This window comes from Prionailurus bengalensis, chromosome D2 (assembly GCF_016509475.1).
Source record: "Prionailurus bengalensis isolate Pbe53 chromosome D2, Fcat_Pben_1.1_paternal_pri, whole genome shotgun sequence".
In the NCBI taxonomy this organism is placed as follows: Eukaryota; Metazoa; Chordata; class Mammalia; order Carnivora; family Felidae; genus Prionailurus; species Prionailurus bengalensis.
This window is the reverse complement of record NC_057351.1, coordinates 11,377,699-11,396,468: the sequence shown is the minus strand read 5'-3', so window position 1 is coordinate 11,396,468 and position 18,770 is coordinate 11,377,699. Positions and strand designations below refer to the sequence as shown.

General features: G+C 39.1%; 1 protein-coding gene across 11 annotated transcripts in view; it reads left to right on the top strand.

The window, feature by feature from the left end:
- RYR2 (ryanodine receptor 2) overlaps positions 1 to 18,770 on the top strand; it is a 756,924-nt gene that overhangs the window by 339,949 nt on the left and 398,205 nt on the right. For all 11 annotated transcript variants that reach the window (XM_043596215.1, XM_043596214.1, XM_043596207.1 and 8 more), the window contains one exon: positions 15,943 to 16,017. In XM_043596215.1, coding sequence (XP_043452150.1) covers positions 15,943 to 16,017 — 75 coding nt within the window. The remainder of the gene's footprint in view (positions 1 to 15,942; positions 16,018 to 18,770) is intronic.

Below are 18,770 nucleotides of genomic sequence, written 5' to 3'. Positions count from 1 at the left end.
GAGGGAGACTCAGAATCTGAAACAGGCTCCAGACTCCGAGCTGTCAGCACAGAGCCCAACACGGGGCTCCAACTCATGAACCGTGAGATCGTGACCTGAGCCAAAGTTGGAGGCTTAATCGACTGAGCCACCCAGGTGCCCCTATTTTTGGTATAATTTAAATGGGATTGTTAATTTCTCTTTTTGTTTCTTTATTATTAGTGTATAGAAATGCAACATGGGGCGCCTCCGTGGTTCACAGTCACTTAAGCGACTGACTCTTGATTTCAGTTCAGGTCATGATTTTAGTCATGGGATGGAGCCCTGCTTCGGGCTTCTCAGTGAGCATGGAGCCTGCTTGGGGCTCTCTCTGCCTCTTCCCTTCTCCCCCTCTCCTCTGCTTACATATGTGCTCTCTCTCTAAAATTTAAAAAAAAATGGAAAAAAAGGAAAATATTTCTGTATGTCAATTTTGTATCCTGTGACTTCGTTGAATTCATTTATCAGTTCTAGTGGCTTTTTTTTTTTAATGGAATCTTTAGTTTGATGCATCGTGTCTTTTGAAAATAGTTCTACCTCTTTCTTACCAATTTGGATGCCTTTTATTTCTTTTTCTTGACTGATTGCTGCAGCTAAGACTTTCAGTACTATATCGAATAAAAATGATGAGAATGTGCATCCTTGTCTTGTTCTTCATCTAGGAGAAAAAGATCTTAGTTTTTCCCCATCAAGTATGATGTCAGCTGTGGGTTTTTTATATATGGTCTTTATTATGTTGAGGTGTGTTTCCTCCATATCTACTTCATTGAGTTTTTATCGTGGATGTTGTACTTTGTTAGATACTTTTTCTGCATCTGTTGTGCTGACCATATGGCTTTTATCCTTTCACTTCTTAATGTGATGGATCATATTGATTGATTTGTAAATATTGAATCACCCTTGGCATTTTTGGATTAAATCCCACTTGTTCATGGTGAATGAATTTTTAAATGTGTTGTTGAATTTGACTTGCTACTATTTTGTTGATGATTTTTGCATCTATGTTCATCAGAGATATTGTTATCCTTTAGTTTTCTTCCTTTGTTTTTCTTTGTAGTGTCTTTGTCTGGATTTGGTAGGAGGGTAATGCTGACCTTTTAGAAGGAATTTGGAAGCTTTCCTTCGTCTGCTATTTTTTTTGGAATAGTTTGAGAAGAACAGATATCAACTCTCCTTTGAATGTTTGGTAGAAGTTACCTGTGAAGCAATCTGGTCCTAGACTTTTGTTGGTTTGGAGGGTTTTTTTTAATTTTTTGTTTTTTTAATTTTTTTTAAGTTTATTTATTTTGAGAGAGAGAGAGGAAGTAAGCAGGGAAGAAGCAGACAGAGAGGGAGAAAGAGAATCTCAAGGAGACTCTGTGCTGACAGCACAGAGCGTGATGTGGGGCTTGAACTCACAAACCGTGAGATCATGACCTGAGCTGAAACCAAGACTTGCACGCTTAACTGATTGAACCACCCAGGTGCCCCAGTTTGGAGTTTTTTTAATTACTGATTTCAATTTTGTTGCTGATAATTGTGGTCTGTTCAAAATTTCTATTTGTTCCTAATTCAGTTTTGGAGGGTTGTAGGTTTCTAGGAATTTATCCACTTTTTCTAGGTTGTGCAGCTTGTTGTCTTACAGTTTTTTAATAATGTTTTCTTATAATCAAATGATTATATTTGATTATATTGAATAAATGAATATATTTGATTATATATTTCTGTGGTGTTAGTTCAAAACAAATTTTGAAGACATCTGCAGAGACTGGGGAGGGAGTATTTTTACTGGGTTCCACTTTCAGGATGACCAGCCGTCTACTACCTGATAGCTTTCTACTTCCCATTTTGTCTTAGCTCATAAGGAGATGGCAAGAAGTCAGAGGGGAATGGCTCTGGGTTTTTTTTTCACTTTGGCAAAATGTCATGCCTCTCCAGTGAATAGAAATCAGTAGCCCTCAGGCTGGAAGGGAGCATGTGTGTACAGGAGATCTAACAAGTGAACCGGTCTTACCCCATGTCTGAAATTGCTGCACCACTCTAGCAAGAATAATGAGCTCTTGAATTCCCCATTGGCCGGATGGACTCAAAGTTGAAAATAATTGTATTTTAAAGAAAATTTTTAAAAGTGAAATTGGTAATAATAGTAGATAGGTTGTTTCAAACCAAGGTCCTCCTGAGAAAAACTAAAAAAGGTAAACCATCCCCTAAAATCTGTTTGAAGATAACTCAGAGCAAAAAAAAAAAAAAAAAAAAAAAAAAAGCAGTCAAAATGTGAGGGCCAGTGTCCCAAAATACAAGGAGACCAGAGAACTGAGTTTATAGCATTTGGAGCAACCTCGTCTCTCCAGGGGGTTTCAGTGGCTGAGGAGCAGGGCTGTGGGAAGAATCAGAGTAGAGGAGGATGAAAGCCCCAAGACCCTCCGCCCACCCCCGTCCCCCCCCACTGAGGAGAGGCACTTTCAGAGGTATAGGTATAGCTTCCAGAGCTGTGCCCTTGAAGGTGAACCAGAAATAGACCAGCCCTCACAAGTATTCAAGACTCAGCCTCAAATAATATTAGTTGCTATTTGGATTAAGATGATGTGAGATTGCTGGTAACCCTAGATCATTTTACCTGCCAGAAGCAAAAAAAAGTACATCTTTTGGGAGAAAGTGACACATAGAACTCAAATGACCTCTATAATTTTACATAACGTCTGATAGTGAAAATTAAACTAGCTCTTTTGTCTCCACCCCAGCTGGTAGACTACAGTGAATTTCTGGTACTGACTACTCAGAGTTAGCAGGTCATACAAGTTAAGAGCTTAGTTCTGTACAAAACTACCCTTATCTCAGACTCTAGACACAAATTGGGGGTGGTATCCTCACATCACCTGTGCTTCTAACCAACTGGCTACAAATTTGAGGGTTCCCCTCAGCCAACTCCTTTAGATTCAGGAAATCAAGAAAATGCTATAATTATTATTGCACGATTTTTTTTTTTTTTTTTTTTTTACAATACCCGGGATTCGTTGTCTCATCCCCTCTGAAGAATGAAGAAGTGGACACAGAATAAAATGAGCAGCAGGCAAATGTTTATTCGCGTATGAGATCAGAAAGTAAGAACAGTAGGAAAGCTCTCTTTACGTGGTGTGGGGGGAGGGGGGGCATTCAAAAGTGAATGCTCGTGACTGCAGGCAAAGGTCTTTGTTTAATAAGGTTCTGGTTAGTCCCTTCCATTCCCCCTTGTTCCTTCAGAGGTTCTACCCTTATTGGCTAGGTACCTCTAAATGCCTAGTCATTCCCTTTTGATTGGCTCATTTCCATTGTATGAGGGGTGGTCTATGGCCATACCGTTCCTTGTGGGTCATATGTTTTATGAGGGACTGCTTATTTTTAATTAGGTCTCTTGTCAAATTCTTGAGGGAAACCTGAGAGGGGTGGGTGGTGTCTATTGCATTTTTAGGAGGACCCTTACACCCGAGGGGGTTTGCTGTGGTCACGCTCCCAGCATTGTTCTAAAATATGTGTTTTCCCCCCAGGGATGTCAGGTCCTAACCTTTCCCTCTCTATTTTATCCTGTCTTTCCCTATCATATTATGATGCCAGTCCTATTGTAAAGCATACACATGATACCAGCCAGCTAAAGGGATGCGTAAGGTGAGGTCTGGGAGGGCATGATTGCACAGCTGCTCTGCCCTTTCTCTATGGGTCAACATATCTAAAATTGATGTGTCCACTGTCCAGGAATCTCCACTAGGCTTTGGTTCCAAAGTGTTTTTATCAGGGTTTTATTATGTAGCAATGATTGATTAAATATTCGATGGCATGATTGAATTCAGTCTCCAGCACCTGTCACTCCCCACAGGGGTCAGGCTGGATTCATCCTCCAGCTTTTCGTCCTCTCATTGGTCTTTCCAGCATGGCCAACCCCACAGTGAAGCTATTGAGGGGCTGCTATGAGTGCACTTGGTAGCCTAAATTGAGTTGTAATCTGAGGGGCTCATGAATAACAAAGCCACTTCTGTCACTTGGGAAATTCCAGGGGTTTAGGGTCTCTCTCCTAGGAACAGGGACATAGGTCAGCCAAATTCTTTGTTATACACAACACAGGTGTATAAGATGGGAGTTGACCAAGGTGCGAGAGCAAACACACACTGTAGAAAAAGGCACACGGTTCGTGGATACATAGATAATAGAATGATCACAAATAGAATTTAAACTATTTACAGGCACCTGGGTGGCTCCGTTGGTTAAGTGTCCAACTTTGGCTAAGGTCATGATCTCACAGTTCGTGAATTCAAGCCTTGCGTCAGGCTCTGTGCTGACAGCTCAGACCCTGGAGCCTGTTTCAGATTCTGTCTTCCTCTCTCTCTGCCCCTCTTCCGCTTACACTCTGCCTCTCTCTTTCAAAAATAAAATAAACATTAAATATTTTAAAAAATGAAATAAAATATTTATGATTATTATGGCCTAAGAATTAAAAGAGAAGATGAAGAAATTTGGTAGAGAACTGAAAACTATAAAAAGGGATCCTTTAGGCATTCCAAAAATGAAAATTAACTGATATTAGACACTCATAGATGGATTTAACATCAGCTTAGAAGTAGCTGAAAAGATGGGGCGCCTGGGTGGCGCAGTCGGTTAAGCGTCCGACTTCAGCCAGGTCACGATCTCGCGGTCCGGGAGTTCGAGCCCCGCGTCGGGCTCTGGGCTGATGGCTCGGAGCCTGGAGCCTGTTTCCGATTCTGTGTCTCCCTCTCTCTCTGCCCCTCCCCCATTCATGCTCTGTCTCTCTCTGTCCCAAAAATAAATAAACGTTGAAAAAAAAATTAAAAAAAAAAAAGAAGTAGCTGAAAAGAGAATTAGTGAATTGGAAATCAGGTCAGAAGAATCCAGACTGAAACACTGATGGCTAAAAGACTAGGAAATATATAAGAGAATAAGAAATAGATAGGAAATAAAGAATGTTCTCTCATACATGTAATTGGAGTCCCAAAATAAAAGGGCATAAAAGGGAAGGGCAACAGGAGAAGGTGAGAGGGAGACAGAGGAAGAAGAAGAGAGCTTACAAATACACAGTGCACAGGCAGTATTTAATACAACTTGCTTAAGGATTCTCCACAACTGATTAGGTATGTTAAGCCACGTTTTTTTTTTTTAATATATATTTTAAAAGTTTATTTTATTTTGAGAGAGAGAGAGAGGCAGAGAGAGGGGGGAGAGGAAGACTCTCAAACAGGCTCTGTACCGTCAGTGCAGAGGCTGATGTTGGGCTCAAACTCTAGAACCATGAGATCATGACTTGAGCTGAAACCAAGAGTTAGCCGCTCAACTGGCTAAGCCACCCAGCCTCCCCTCAGCCACAGGTTTAAGAAGGACTGTGAACCCTAAGTAAGACAGATAAAAAGTAAAAATACTTAGGACGACAAAAGTAAAACTGCTGGAAAGTAAACGCAAATTGAAAAACTTTTTAAAAATGTAGAAAAAAGGTATAGTACCTTTGAAGTGACAACAGCAAGATTTACAGCTCACTTCATATAAGAAACATTCAGAGACGTTGGATAGAAACGTAAAAGTGCTGAAAGAAAGTGACTACCCGCCTGACAACCATTTTATCTAGTAAAATGGTGATTTTTTAAAAAAAAGACTGAGCGAGGGGCGCCTGGGGTGGCACAGTCGGTTAAGCGTCCAACTTCAGCCAGGTCACGATCTCGCGGTCCGGGAGTTCGAGCCCCGCGTCGGGCTCTGGGCTGATGGCTCGGAGCCTGGAGCCTGTTTCCGATTCTGTGTCTCCCTCTCTCTCTGCCCCTCCCCCGTTCAAGCTCTGTCTCTCTCTGTCCCAAAAATAAATAAATGTTGAAAAAAAAATTAAAAAAAAAAAAAGACTGAGCGAAGGGAATTCGTTATCAGTAGACCCACAGTCAAGGACATATTATTAAATGGTGTCCTTCAAGTAGAAGAAAATTATCTCAGAAACAATTTTGGAGATACAGAAAGGGAGAAAAAAAGAGCAGAAGGAAGGCAAATATGAGGAAAACTTATAAAGACCATCAGTTAAGCAAAATGTTGATGATGCCAGCTATATATAAATCTTGGATTTAAAAACTATAGTGAACAAAATTCATTGTAATAGTAGCACACAAGTCAGGAGAATAGAACTAAATGACAATTCTCGTGTTGTCTGGGAAGTAGTAAAATTAGTAATTAAATAATTGTTTTTAATTTTTTTTTCACATTTTATTTATTTTTGAGAGAAATAGAGACAGAGCGCAAATGGGGGAGGGGCAGAGAGAGAAGGAGACACTGAATCCAAAGCAGGCTCCAGGCTCTAAGCTGTCAGCACAGAACCTGATGCCGGGCTTGAACCCATGAACTGTGACATCATGACCTGAGCCGAAGTCAGTTGCTTAACCGACTGAGCCACCCAGGCGCCCCATAATTAAATAATTTTTAATAAGCAAGAACACCTATTGTAATCTTTATAGTAATCACGGAAAACATAGTAAAAGAATGTAAAATATTAAAGAGAAGCTAGAATGACAATAATGAAAAAATGTTTAACTCAAAAGAAAGGAGGAAAATTTTGAAGGAGAGGACAAATAGAAGATTGAATTCTGAGGTGGCCCCTAAGATTCCTGCCCTCCTGCTGTATACACTCTGTAATATCCCCTCCTTTTTTGTGTGTGTGGTGGGACTATGAATATGGTGGGCTTTACTCCCATGCTGAGGTTACATTGTATAAAAACCTGGAAAATGTGTTGCAAATATATTTTCTCAATGGGCTGACCTTGACTTAATCAAAGGATGGATTTTCCTCGGTGGGCCTGACCTAATCAGGTGAGTCTTTAATGGAAGGGACTGAGCCCTGTTGAAGTCAGCGATTAAAAGTGTGAAAAAAAAAAAATTCTCCTGTCAGCCTTGAACAAGTAAGCTGAGATATTGTGAGAGGGTTGATGGAGCTGGCCATGTGCCCAGGATCTAAGGGCAGACTTTAGTTGTTGAAAGAAATGGAGACCTGGCAAGAAAATGGACCTTGGTCATACAGCTGCGAGTAACGACTTTTACCAACCAACCACCAGGGAGCTTAGATGGAGGCTCAGATGGAGGAGCATGCAACTCTTGATCTCGGGGTTGTGAGTTTGAGCCCCACGTTGGACATAGAGATTACTAAAAGAAATAAAATAAAATCTTACGATATAGAGAGACAGAGAGAGAGAGAGAGAGAGAGAGAGAGAGAGAGAGAGAGAATACCCTGAGCTGCAGGCAAGAATACAGCTCCAGCCGACATTTTCGTTTCAGCCTGTGAGGCCCTGAGCTGGAAACCCAGCTATGCTTCCCCCAGACTTCCAGCCTGCAGACCACGGGATTGATAAATGCATATTGTTTTCAACTAGTAAGTCCGTGGTCAGTTGTTACACAATAATAGGAAACAAAGAATTCCTGAATAGTATCATTTTAGGAATGAGGATCACAAAAGAAAAGAAAGACAAGCAGATATTGAAAATAATTATTCTTTTTGTAATTCAGATATAAGACAGCTGTATTGCTCATACTTCACTGATCAAACTCAAGTGTTTGGGGATGAGTCATGTGCTCTGAAACCCTGAATTTATCTGTAATTACCTTGTGAAGAAGAAGAATCACTCACAATGTAGATGTTAGTTCCAGACTTAGTAATGTGACTCAGGGTTGGGGCACCCTGGTGGCTCAGTCTGTTAACTGCTTTCAGAGTTAAGTAATATGACTTCAGCTCAGGTCATGATCTTGCAGTTTGTGAGTTCGAGCCCCGCATGGGGCTCTGTGCTGACAGCTCAGAGCCTGGAGCCTGCTTCCGATTCTGTGTCTCCCTCTCTCTCTGCCCCTCCCTCCCTCACGTACTGTCTTTCAAAAACAAGCACGCGGTAACAAAAGTTAAATGAAAAAGAAATGTGATTCAAGATAGTGTGGATTTTCTCTCAATTCCTTATTTTGTTGTTTAATTTTATGTGTCAACTTGACTGGGCCACAGAGTGCACAGATATTTGGTCACACATTATTCTGGGTGTTTCTGTGAGGGTTTTTGGGGATGAGTTTAATTTTTTTTTAAATTTTTTTTTAACATTTATTTATTTTTGAGACAGAGAGACAGAGCATGAACGGGGGAGGGTCAGAGAGAGGGAGACACAGCAGGCTCCAGGCTCTGAGCTGTCAGCACAGAGCCCGACGCAGGGCTTGAGCTCACGGACCGTGAGATCATGACCTGAATCCAAGTTGGATGCTTAACCGACTGAGCCACCCAGGCGCCCCAAGTTTAATATTTAAGTTGATAGACTGAGTGAAGCAGAAAACTGAACTATCAGGTCTTCTTGGGCCTTGAACCTGGCACTCTCTGGAGTGGAACTATGCAGTTGGCTCTCCTCATTCTCAGCCCTTTGGACATGGACTAGAACTTATACCATACAGCTCTCCTGGGTTTCCAGCTACCAGCTGTAGATCCCTGGGCTTGGCAGCTCGAGCCAACTCCTCATATAAAAATTCTTTCTACATAATTAGATATTTATAATATTCTATTTATTTTCATACTAATGGTTACTATATCACATTTATTTATTATGCATGTGTTATATATAAGCATAATATATATAAAAATAAGCCCTATGTATATATTAGGAGTTATCTATATCCTGTTGGTTCTTTTTCTCTGAAGAACCCTAACACAGTGATGAAAATCTCCAGACCTCAGATTTCATCTAGCTGGCTCTCTCAGAGGTTAAAATTGCCAATAATGTGGGCAGGATCTTTTAGATCAGGCTTTGTAAACTATGGTGTGTGGGTCAAATCCAGCCCACTGCTGGAGTGCCCAGGTGACTCAGTTGGTTGAGAGTCCGACTCTTGATTTCAGCTCAGGTCATGATCTCATGGTTCATGAGTTTGAGCCCCACATTGGGCTCTGCACTGACAGTACAGAGCCTACTTGGGAGTCTCTCTCTCTCTGTTCCTCCCCTGCTCTTTCTCTCAAAATAAATAAAACTGGAAAAAGAAAACCCAGCCCCTTGCCTGTTCTTCTAAATAAAATTTTATTGGAACATAGACATGCACATTTTTTGACATATTACCCATACTGCTTTCAGAGTTAAGTAATATGAAAGAAACCTTAAGACCCATTTACCCCCAAGTATTTACAGTCTAGCCCTTTACAGAAAAGTTTGCCAGACCCTGTTCTAGAATTCCTTTTGATGGTGGAAAGTGAATGTGTCAGATGGGCTGTCAGCCCCAGCAGTCCTGGGAATCCTGTGTGGAGAGCCAAAGTTAGGATGCCAGAGTGGGTGCCTTCAGAAGTAGATCTTTGTGGGGCACCTGGGGGGCTCAGTCAGCTAAGCATCCGACTCTTGACTTAGCTCATGTCACGATCTCAAAGTTCATGGGTTTGAGCCTCACATTGGACTCTGTGCCCATAGCACGGAGCCTGCTTGGGGTTCTCTCTCTCCCTCTCCCTCTCTCTCTCTGCCTCTCCTCTACTCTGTTTCTCAAAATAAAAAAAAAAGTAGGTTTTTGCAAGAGGGAGAAGGTAGCTAGGGCAAAAAAAAGCATCTCTTTGATCTGCGTAATGTATATTTGATTTTCAGAGCTTGACTTTTCTATAGGATCCTACAGCAGATGCCAAAAAAAGTCCTACAGAGTTGTTTGTGAATTTCTTTGCTTCTTATCTTGTTCTGAGCAGTTTCATAACTTAGGACTTATTATACCTTTGCATATAAACCAGTATATGGTCCTACGGCAGTTCAATTCAACAAGCAATATTGAGTCTTTAACACCTTACTTAGAAACAGTAAACACAGTGCCATATTCCTCGTCTTCCTGCAAACCCCCAGAGCTACATTTGCTGGGCAAAGGCTCCTCCATGATGTCTAGGTGGGTTCTGTCTTTCATTCCTTTCTCACCAACCCAATGACCCTTAGCTTCATTTTGCATGTGAAGACAGGAGGCACAGAGAAGTTCAGTGACTTTGCATCCTCACACAAGTTCACACAAAGAAGAGACGTCTTCAGAAAGAGAGCGATTTGTCAACTTCTCGGGGCCTTGTCATACACGTGAGCTAGTGACTGTGATGTCACCGAGTGAAGACGCTCCGGGACAGCGCTCACAGGGAGAAAAAGTAGTTTCCTTGTAGGGTGAAGCCTTCTCTTTACCGCGTAGAATCTTTTACTGATCGTGTTTTACGATTCTATGCTAAAGTCCACTGATTGGAATTATGTATCTTATAAAATCCTTATAAATAAATGCCAATATATGCCAAACTGTTACACAGTGCAGAACTTGGAGGGGCTGTGCTTTTATTACTGTGCTAATGCTCGTTTTTTTCCGGGCCTCGGATGGACCCATCCTGGCTGTCAAAGGGCGTGCGTTCTACTGAGAAAGAAATGGTCCAACAGTTGAGATTAGACTTACATTGTATTTTATCGCTGAAAACACAAAAATAGCTGACTACTTTTATTTCAGTGACACTGTGATACTACTGATGAAAAGTGGAATTGATGACATAATAGGGAAAGTTTGTACTTATTACAAGAATAACCTTACAGGGCCTCTCCAGGCAGTTTTATGTGATCAACCTGAAATATGAGCTCCTTAATGAAGCGTGTTATACTGGGAGATAATGTGTTATGTAGGCATAGCTTGCAGTGTGCAGCCTGGAATTTTTCAAAGTATTGTCAAATAAGGCACACACTGTCGGTTATTAGGTGCACATTTTCTTTTAATGTTTATTTATTTTTGAAAGAGAGAGGGAGAGAGAGAGACAGAGCATGAGCAGGGGAGGGGCAGAGAGAGAGAGGGAGACACAGAATCCAAAGCAGGCTCCAGGCTCTGAACTGTCCGCACAGAGCCTGATGCGCGGCTCGAACCCACAAACTGTGAGATCATGACCTGAGCTGAAGTCAGACACTTAACTAATTGACTGAGCCACCCAGACGCCCCTGTTAGGTGCACTAAAAATTCATAGTCAGTGAAATTACAGTGACTTTGAAGTTTTTTTAAAGACTTTTTAAAATGTTTTATTTATTTGAGAGAGAGAGAGAGAAAGAGAGAGAGAGAAAGAATACGAGCAGGGGAGGGGCAGAGAGAGAGGGAGACAGAATCCACAAAGCGAGCTCCAGGCTCTGAGCTATCAGAACAGAGCCTGACGCAGGGCTTGAACCTGTGAACCACAAGATCATGACCTGAGCTGAAGTTGGACGCTTAACCGACTGAGCCACCCAGGCACCCTGAGTGACTTGGAGTTTTACTGAATCATGAGGTGGAAGATTCTTTGGAAAAAAAAAAAAATTCTGTTACAAGGGATACCAATGGCCAGTTATCTTAACACATGTTTTTCTTATCAGCTGTAACATTGTTTTGGTTCATTGCAAAGATAGTCTTTCAGTGAACAGAGAGTTGCACAAGCACCTTGTTGTTTCATATCCGCATGACCTTCCCTTGCATTTTCGTGTCATTGACGCTGTTTGCATTGAAATCTCATGTGATGCTGACTGAGCCCATAGGTGCTGTTGCTATAGGTCTGTTCGCTTTCTTAGAGAATCTTTCTCTTTTCTTAGTCTTCCTGTTGACAGAAACACTTGCTATGAAGATGATCATTTAGTTGTATGAGTTTAAATATGGTCTCTAATACCATTTGGTAAACTTGTGGATCTTTAAACTTGATACTTGAGACATATTGCAGGGAAAAGGGATGATCGCTTCATAGAACAGGTGGATTTCTCCAAGTGGACCAGTTTTTAAATAAGTTTACATGTCCTTAGTGTCATTTATGATTGACTGAGATCCTTACTACATTTAGGATTTTGATATTGTAAGGTTACTTTTCAGTCTGAAATAGCCAATGCCTACTTGATATGACAACCAGTGACATTCAGCACTTGGCATGTATTTATATGGCAGACTCTGTATAAAAGCGAAGATTTCCCCAGTTGTCATTGAAGAATTGCAGGTCATTGGATTTTCTACACTTGCTGATGAATCATTTAAAAAAAATAGAAATAATGAAAGGCAAGAAGTCCCTTCAGGAGACAAATATCCAGAAAGGAGGTTCCAACTTTCCTTTTGACTTTATATTTGTGTTTTAAGTGTTAATTTCCCCCCAAATTAAAATATCATTAGATTTCTACTTATACAAATAATAAAAGGTCATTGTTAAATTCAGTTAATAAAGGAAAAGTGATGAGAGTAAAACATTTGAAGGATAATTCTTCCTATACCTTGTTATATATGATATATACAATTGTGCGTAAACATTACTTAATACTGTTTTTATCTTCGAGTACATTTTAGTTTCAAGCTTAGTTCCTACATAACTTTTATTATGTGATTAACATTACTGTTTTGGTGTTCATTATTCAAGAACTTTCTCCATGTTCATATAGATAATACCTCTGCATAGATACGTATATACATACATACATGCAATAGATTTATTATGATTTATTGTTGTACAGAAAATTTATATCATTTGCTTTCTTGCATTTTACTTATCTTAAAAATACATCATAGAATCCCTTCTTTATTTTCTGTTGGTTTAATTTGTTCACTATTTAATTTCTTCAGACAACTCTTAAGGTTTTTGTTTTTTTTTTTGGTCATTACTTCTTTAATAATCAGGGGATTTCAGGCCTAAATTTTTCAAAGTTTACCTGTGAATCATAGATTTGTTCTGAAGTACTCTTGTCCTCATTACATCCTAGATAAGGTCTAATTTCTATTTCCTCTCTGACCCATGAATTATTTATAAGAGTTACTGAGTTTTCCAAGTTGTTAGATTTTAAAAATCTTTTTAGTATTTATTTCCAATTTTCGTTGGTTATAACTAGAAAATAGGATGAGTACATGGCTTTACTTTTAAAAAAATCTCATAAAGGTTTTTTTTATGGCCAAGTACAAGATCTTTATTAAAGGTCGTGATTGAGTTAAAAATCTGTGTATCTATATACATATATATACACATTACATCTATATTTTATTATTTGTTATTTTTAAGTATATATCCAGAGATGCTGATTTGAGAATTGTCTATGCGTTGGAGTTTGTAAAGCTTTTCAGATTATTCTAGTATACAACCGAGGCCAAGAATCACTGCCCTAATAAAATAATGATTCTAGTCCAGTGATTCTCAGAATGTGGACCAGTTGCATCAATGTCACCTGGGAACTTATTAGAAATACAAATTCTTCTCCTTACCATAGATCTACTAAATCGGGAACTTGGGGGTAGCAACAGATTGGTTCCAGCAATCTGTATTTTAAAAAGCCTGCAATATAATTCTAATACTACAGATTGAGAGCCACTAATCTAAACCAGTAGCTTGACAGTGGGGATGGTTTTGTCCCCCAGAAGACATTTTGGTAATATCTTGGGAAAATTTTTGGTTGTTACAACTGGGGAGGGGGAGTAGAAGAGACAAGTACTATTGGCATTTGGTTGGTAGGGTCCAGGAATCAGTGAATATCCTAAGTGCACTGGACAGCCACCCACAGCAAAGGATTAGCTGGCCCAACATGTCAATAGTGCTGCTGTGTAGAAACTGATCTGAACCATGATTTCCACACTTTAGCTTCTGATTACCACCAGTTGGAGAACTTTTAAAAATCCTGACTCCAGGGGCGCCTGGGTGACTCAGTCAGTTAATCATCTGACTCTTGATCTTGATTCAGGTCACCGTCTCACAGTCTGTGAGTTTGAGCCCCATATCAGGCTCTGCACTTACAGTGTGGAGCCTGCTTGGGATTCCTGTCTCTCCTTCTCTCTCCCCCTCCCCAGCTACTGCACTCCCTCTCTCTCTTTCTCTCTCTGTCAAAATAAAAATAAACTTAAAAAAAAAATCCGGACACCAGATTTGGTTTAATTGGTCATTGGTGAGGGCATAGCATCATGTTTTAAAAAGCTATCCACATAATTGTATCTGCAGCCATGATTGAAAATCCTTGCTATGACACTGTTTGTAGGTATACCTAAAACTCTTACGATAGATGGATCAAGGTGATTCTAAACCTACTGATCAATTTTAATATTAAAAAGGTAGACCAAGTAGTCATTATTACCACCTGATGTGATGTATTAGGAAGTATAAAACACTAGACCTAGAAATCCAACGACCATTTTAGAAGTACATGTCAACACTATGAGCATGTCATCAGAAAAATCCAGAATGTAGAAACTCCAAGACAAATGGTACAGATTTTTGTCAAGAGATAATGCCAACAAGGAAAAAAGAAGGGAAAACTGTTAGTAATAGAAATTTAAGATATTTAACCAATTTGTGCATCTTGTTTGTATCTTGATTTGAAAGAGCAACAGAAAAAGAAAACATTTTTGAGAAAATGGAAAATATGAACAGAATGGATATTTCATAAAAGCAGATTTTACATAGGAGTGTGTGTGTGTGTGTGTGTGTGTCTGTATATCTACATATCTATATCTACATATGTATGTATGTATTTTGGGGGGGGAGTTGTATGTGAATGGGTTACTAGAGGTTATAGGTAAAACAAGGCTGGCCCTGTGTTGATTGTTGTTGACCCTGTGTGCTGGGCATATTGAGATTTATCATAATACTTTCTCTACTTTTGTGTCTATTTGAAAATTTCCACAATAAAAACAATGAGAAGGAATATCTCAGTAAGTGAGAAGAAAAGTAGGTGAGAATGGTGTTAGAAAAACTGTCAAGAAGGGGCACCTGGGTGGCTCAGTCGGTTAAGCGTCCGACTTCAGCCAGGTCACGATCTCGCGGTCCGTGGGTTTGAGCCCCGCGTTGGGCTCTGTGCTGACAGCTCAGAGCCTGGAGCCTGTTTCCGATTCTGTGTCTCCCTCTCTCTGACCCTCCCCCGTTCATGCTCTGTCTCTCTCTGTCTCAAAAATAAATAAACGTTAAAAAAAAATTAAAAAAAAAAACTGTCAAGATATAGGTATTTCTCCAGTGTAAAAAACCATCAATAGTCCATTGGATTTTGGACCACGGATGGCATATGATGGCCTTAGCAAATGTGTTTCATTGGAGAGGTGGATCAGGAAGCAAGTGGAGGCACAGAGATCTGACAGGAGGTGATCCATGAGACAGATATGGGGGCAAGCAGGAGAGGAGGTATGGTCAATGGTCTTATTATGTTTGAGACAGGACAGGGTTATGTGTGTTTGAATGATTGCAAACATTCAGTAGACAGAGAGAGTGCGTCTCAAGGAAGAAACAAGGAGCACATATAAGCATTGGTTTCCTTAAAACCATCTAAACAGGTTGGCACAGAGCTCAAGTTGGATAACATATGTAAATTACCTAGCATTACTTCTGTCATAATTATCGTTATGAGAGCTTTGGAATTTGGGTGTGTGTGATGTGCATTCAAAGATAATTCTCTCCTTCTGTGTGAGACTTTTTTGGTTGATGTTTATATTTTTGGTGATACTTTTCTATCTTTAGAAATTTTGCAGATTGTTATAATAAAACATTAAAATTAATGTGTTCTTATATTTCTTTACAGTGTTTGATGTATCTAGAACAGAATATAAACTGCAAATAATTATATGCATGTGTTGAAATAATAAGATATTAAACTACACATAAACTCATAGCTGAGTACTTTTATGGACCTAAGTTAAATAAGTAAGGTGAATGTGTTCACTGGAGGAGAGGGAGAGAGAGCGAGAGTGAGAGAGGAGGAGAGGTGGGCTGGGGAGAGGGAGGGGGAATAAATGGGAGTAGAGGGAGAAAATGATGTCAGAATATGTTTAAGTTAAATGTTTATTCAGGGCAAACTTAAATTGATCACTTACTGTTACTTTTGTTATTTTTATTTCCAGCTGTATTGTCTCGTGCCAGAAAGTATGACCTTATCCAAAGGCTTTCCCTTGGCTTTTTTTCTTGTAATTGCCTTGAGAAAATAGAGTCCAAGAATGACACTTGTTGAAACTGGGCTTTTTTTTTCTTTTTTTAACCAGAACTGTTCACTATGAAGGCGGTGCTGTATCTGTCCATGCACGTTCCCTGTGGAGACTAGAGACACTAAGAGTTGCGTAAGTAGAAGCCGTAAATACAGCCGAGTGCTCCAAGTGTACAAAATCCTGTGGACCTGTGCTTTTATGGAAAATACTCATGCTAACTACAGTAAACAAGCAAATGAAACACTGAGGAAGTGGTGGAGAGTTTCTACTCTTTCCCGTCTGCCTACCTTTCTTTGGCTTTCTTTGGCCTAAATTCACCAGGCAGTACACAATAATTCTATATAGTCTGCTCTTGTCTTTAGCCTTATTTGTTTTGGTGACATCATGTCATCTCAGTCTGTGAATCTCCTGGCAGAAGGTGCTCCTAGGAGAGGGTGACATAAGGTTTGGAAACAGGACAGATGGTTTGCGAGCGTGTTACACATTTCAGGTCTCATGGACTCTGGATTTAACCTTCTAAAGGCACATGTAAAACAGGAAACTTGAACTTGAACGGGAGTACAGGGTTCTTACTGTCAGTCACTGCCTTTATTTACAGACATCTTGATAGCTGAGTGAGAAATTTGGACTGTAATACAAAGTCACTGTGTATTTGTTTTTTATTGAAACAAATATATATATATATATATACACACACACATATATATATATAGGTATATATTCTAGACATATATATATATATATATATATATATATATATATATATATATAGGTATATAGGTATATATATATATAGGTATATCTTCTTTTTTTCCCTTTCTGGTGACTTCAAAAAGTTGTTCAGAGATTGACTTTCAGTTCCTTTATATAAATTCAATATTGATGATAAAGGTGTCATTTTGAACTATTTTAAATAGAATATTAGTCAGATTTTTTTTTAATGATTGGAAGGTTCAGTCCTTTGCCTAAAAAGTGCTAAGTTTTCATGTATTTTTTCCCTATTTTATTATACTTTGGAAATTATTGATTTAAGATTATAGCTTCCATGGAGGGGTATAGGGAACTGTCTTGGTATAGAGTAACTACCTTTGAAGACCTAATATTTTGAGATTAATGCTTATCTAATGATGATTAAGATAGTTTAGTAGTCTTGAAGTGCCTGGGTGGCTCAGGTGGTTATGCCTCTGACTCTTGGTTTCAGCTCAGGTCATGATCTCACGGCTCATGAGTTCGAGCCCTGCATCAGGCTCCATGCTGGCAATACAGAGACTGCTTGGGATTCTCTCTCTTTTCCTCTCTCTCTGCCCCTTTATGTATGCTCTCACTCTCTCTTAAACTTAATAAAGAAACTTTCATAATAATAACAAAAGATAGTTTGGTGATCTTTAGTTGTTTTTTCTTATATATCCTATACATTAATTTTGAAAAAATTTGAAAATGTATCCTTGAACATTGTAAGTTTTGACATAGACAGTTTCTACTGTCAGTTTAAATAGATGTGTAGAATATAACTTATAGTGTGTTATAAGTAGGGACGTCTTAAAACAAAATGGGCATACCATTTTTTTAAAGTATCTTATTGATTACAAATACTGATGTGATTTAATACCCATCTTTGTTTATTGAAAACACTTGAACATAGTCTTTATTAACAGTAAAAATTATTTAAAAAATTATTAAATCATTATTTTTGTTACTCTGTCATGACCATTTTTTTTATCCCAGTCATATTTTTTTTATGATTGAAAGACTTTTTTTTTTAACTCATGCTATCATACACCTATGCAACAAAAATATGTATGTAAATTAAATTGATTTTTGATATTTCTTTTCTTTAAATGTTTGTTTATTTTGAGAGAGAGAGAGTATGCAAGCAGGGGAGGGCAGAGAGAGAGAGAGAGAGAGAGAGAGAGAGAGAGAATCTCAAGCAGGCTCCTGATGTGGGGCTCGAACCCACGAACCATGAGATCATGACCTGAGCTGAAACCAAGAGTCAGATGCTTAACCCACTGAGCCACCCAGGTGTCCCTTATTTTTTACATTACTTATGATAGTAAGTCTAAAACTTCAAAAAGTTCTTCTCTATTAACCTCATTAATTATTAATTAACTGAGGATATGTTTCTTCTAAATAAATACCTACTCGATGAAACCCACCTAAATATTAAAGCTTTTGGTAAATATTGAAATTCAATGTAAAATTTTATTCGAAATGCATCTCTTAATGAGATGGAAAAAGGAGTGTCATCCTCATAAAACAAAGGGAGAGAGACTGAGCTTTCATGTGCTTTATAGGTTTTTCAGAGAATTTAGGGAAAGAGATTTTAAATATGTGTATGTATTTCCTTTACTTTGTGTTTTATAAAAATGCAGCTTAATTAGAGAAGTGAAATAGTTGATAGAAATGAAGCTTAGAGAGGTGGCATTGCCATTGGAAAACAGATTCCAGATGGGTTTTCAAATTCGTAGATATCCGTACCCTTCGTGATTGTGTGCTTAAAGAAATGGAATTTTTTTTTTTTTTTTGAGCAAACGAGGCCCTAAATCTGTCTCATTTTATAGATTAAACAAAACAGAAAACAAAAGGAAGGATGTGAATTCCTGAAAACCAGACAGGGCTTCCTTTTTACATTGTCAGCCTTGTACTTGATGAACTGTAATTACATAATTCCAGATCGTTCTGGACATCTGGTCTGGATTCTGTGTCTCTACTGTTGCCGAATGTTTGAAGTTTGAAATGGGAAGCGTGGGCTTTGTTTTTAACTTTGAATTCGGATGACTGATAATGTAGAAGGAGCCTGGTCTTGTGGTCAGCCAGAGGTGAAAGGGGGCGCTTCCGAGCCTCAGGTATGCGGCTGTGCGGATTGTTTGAGAGTCCAAATGGCA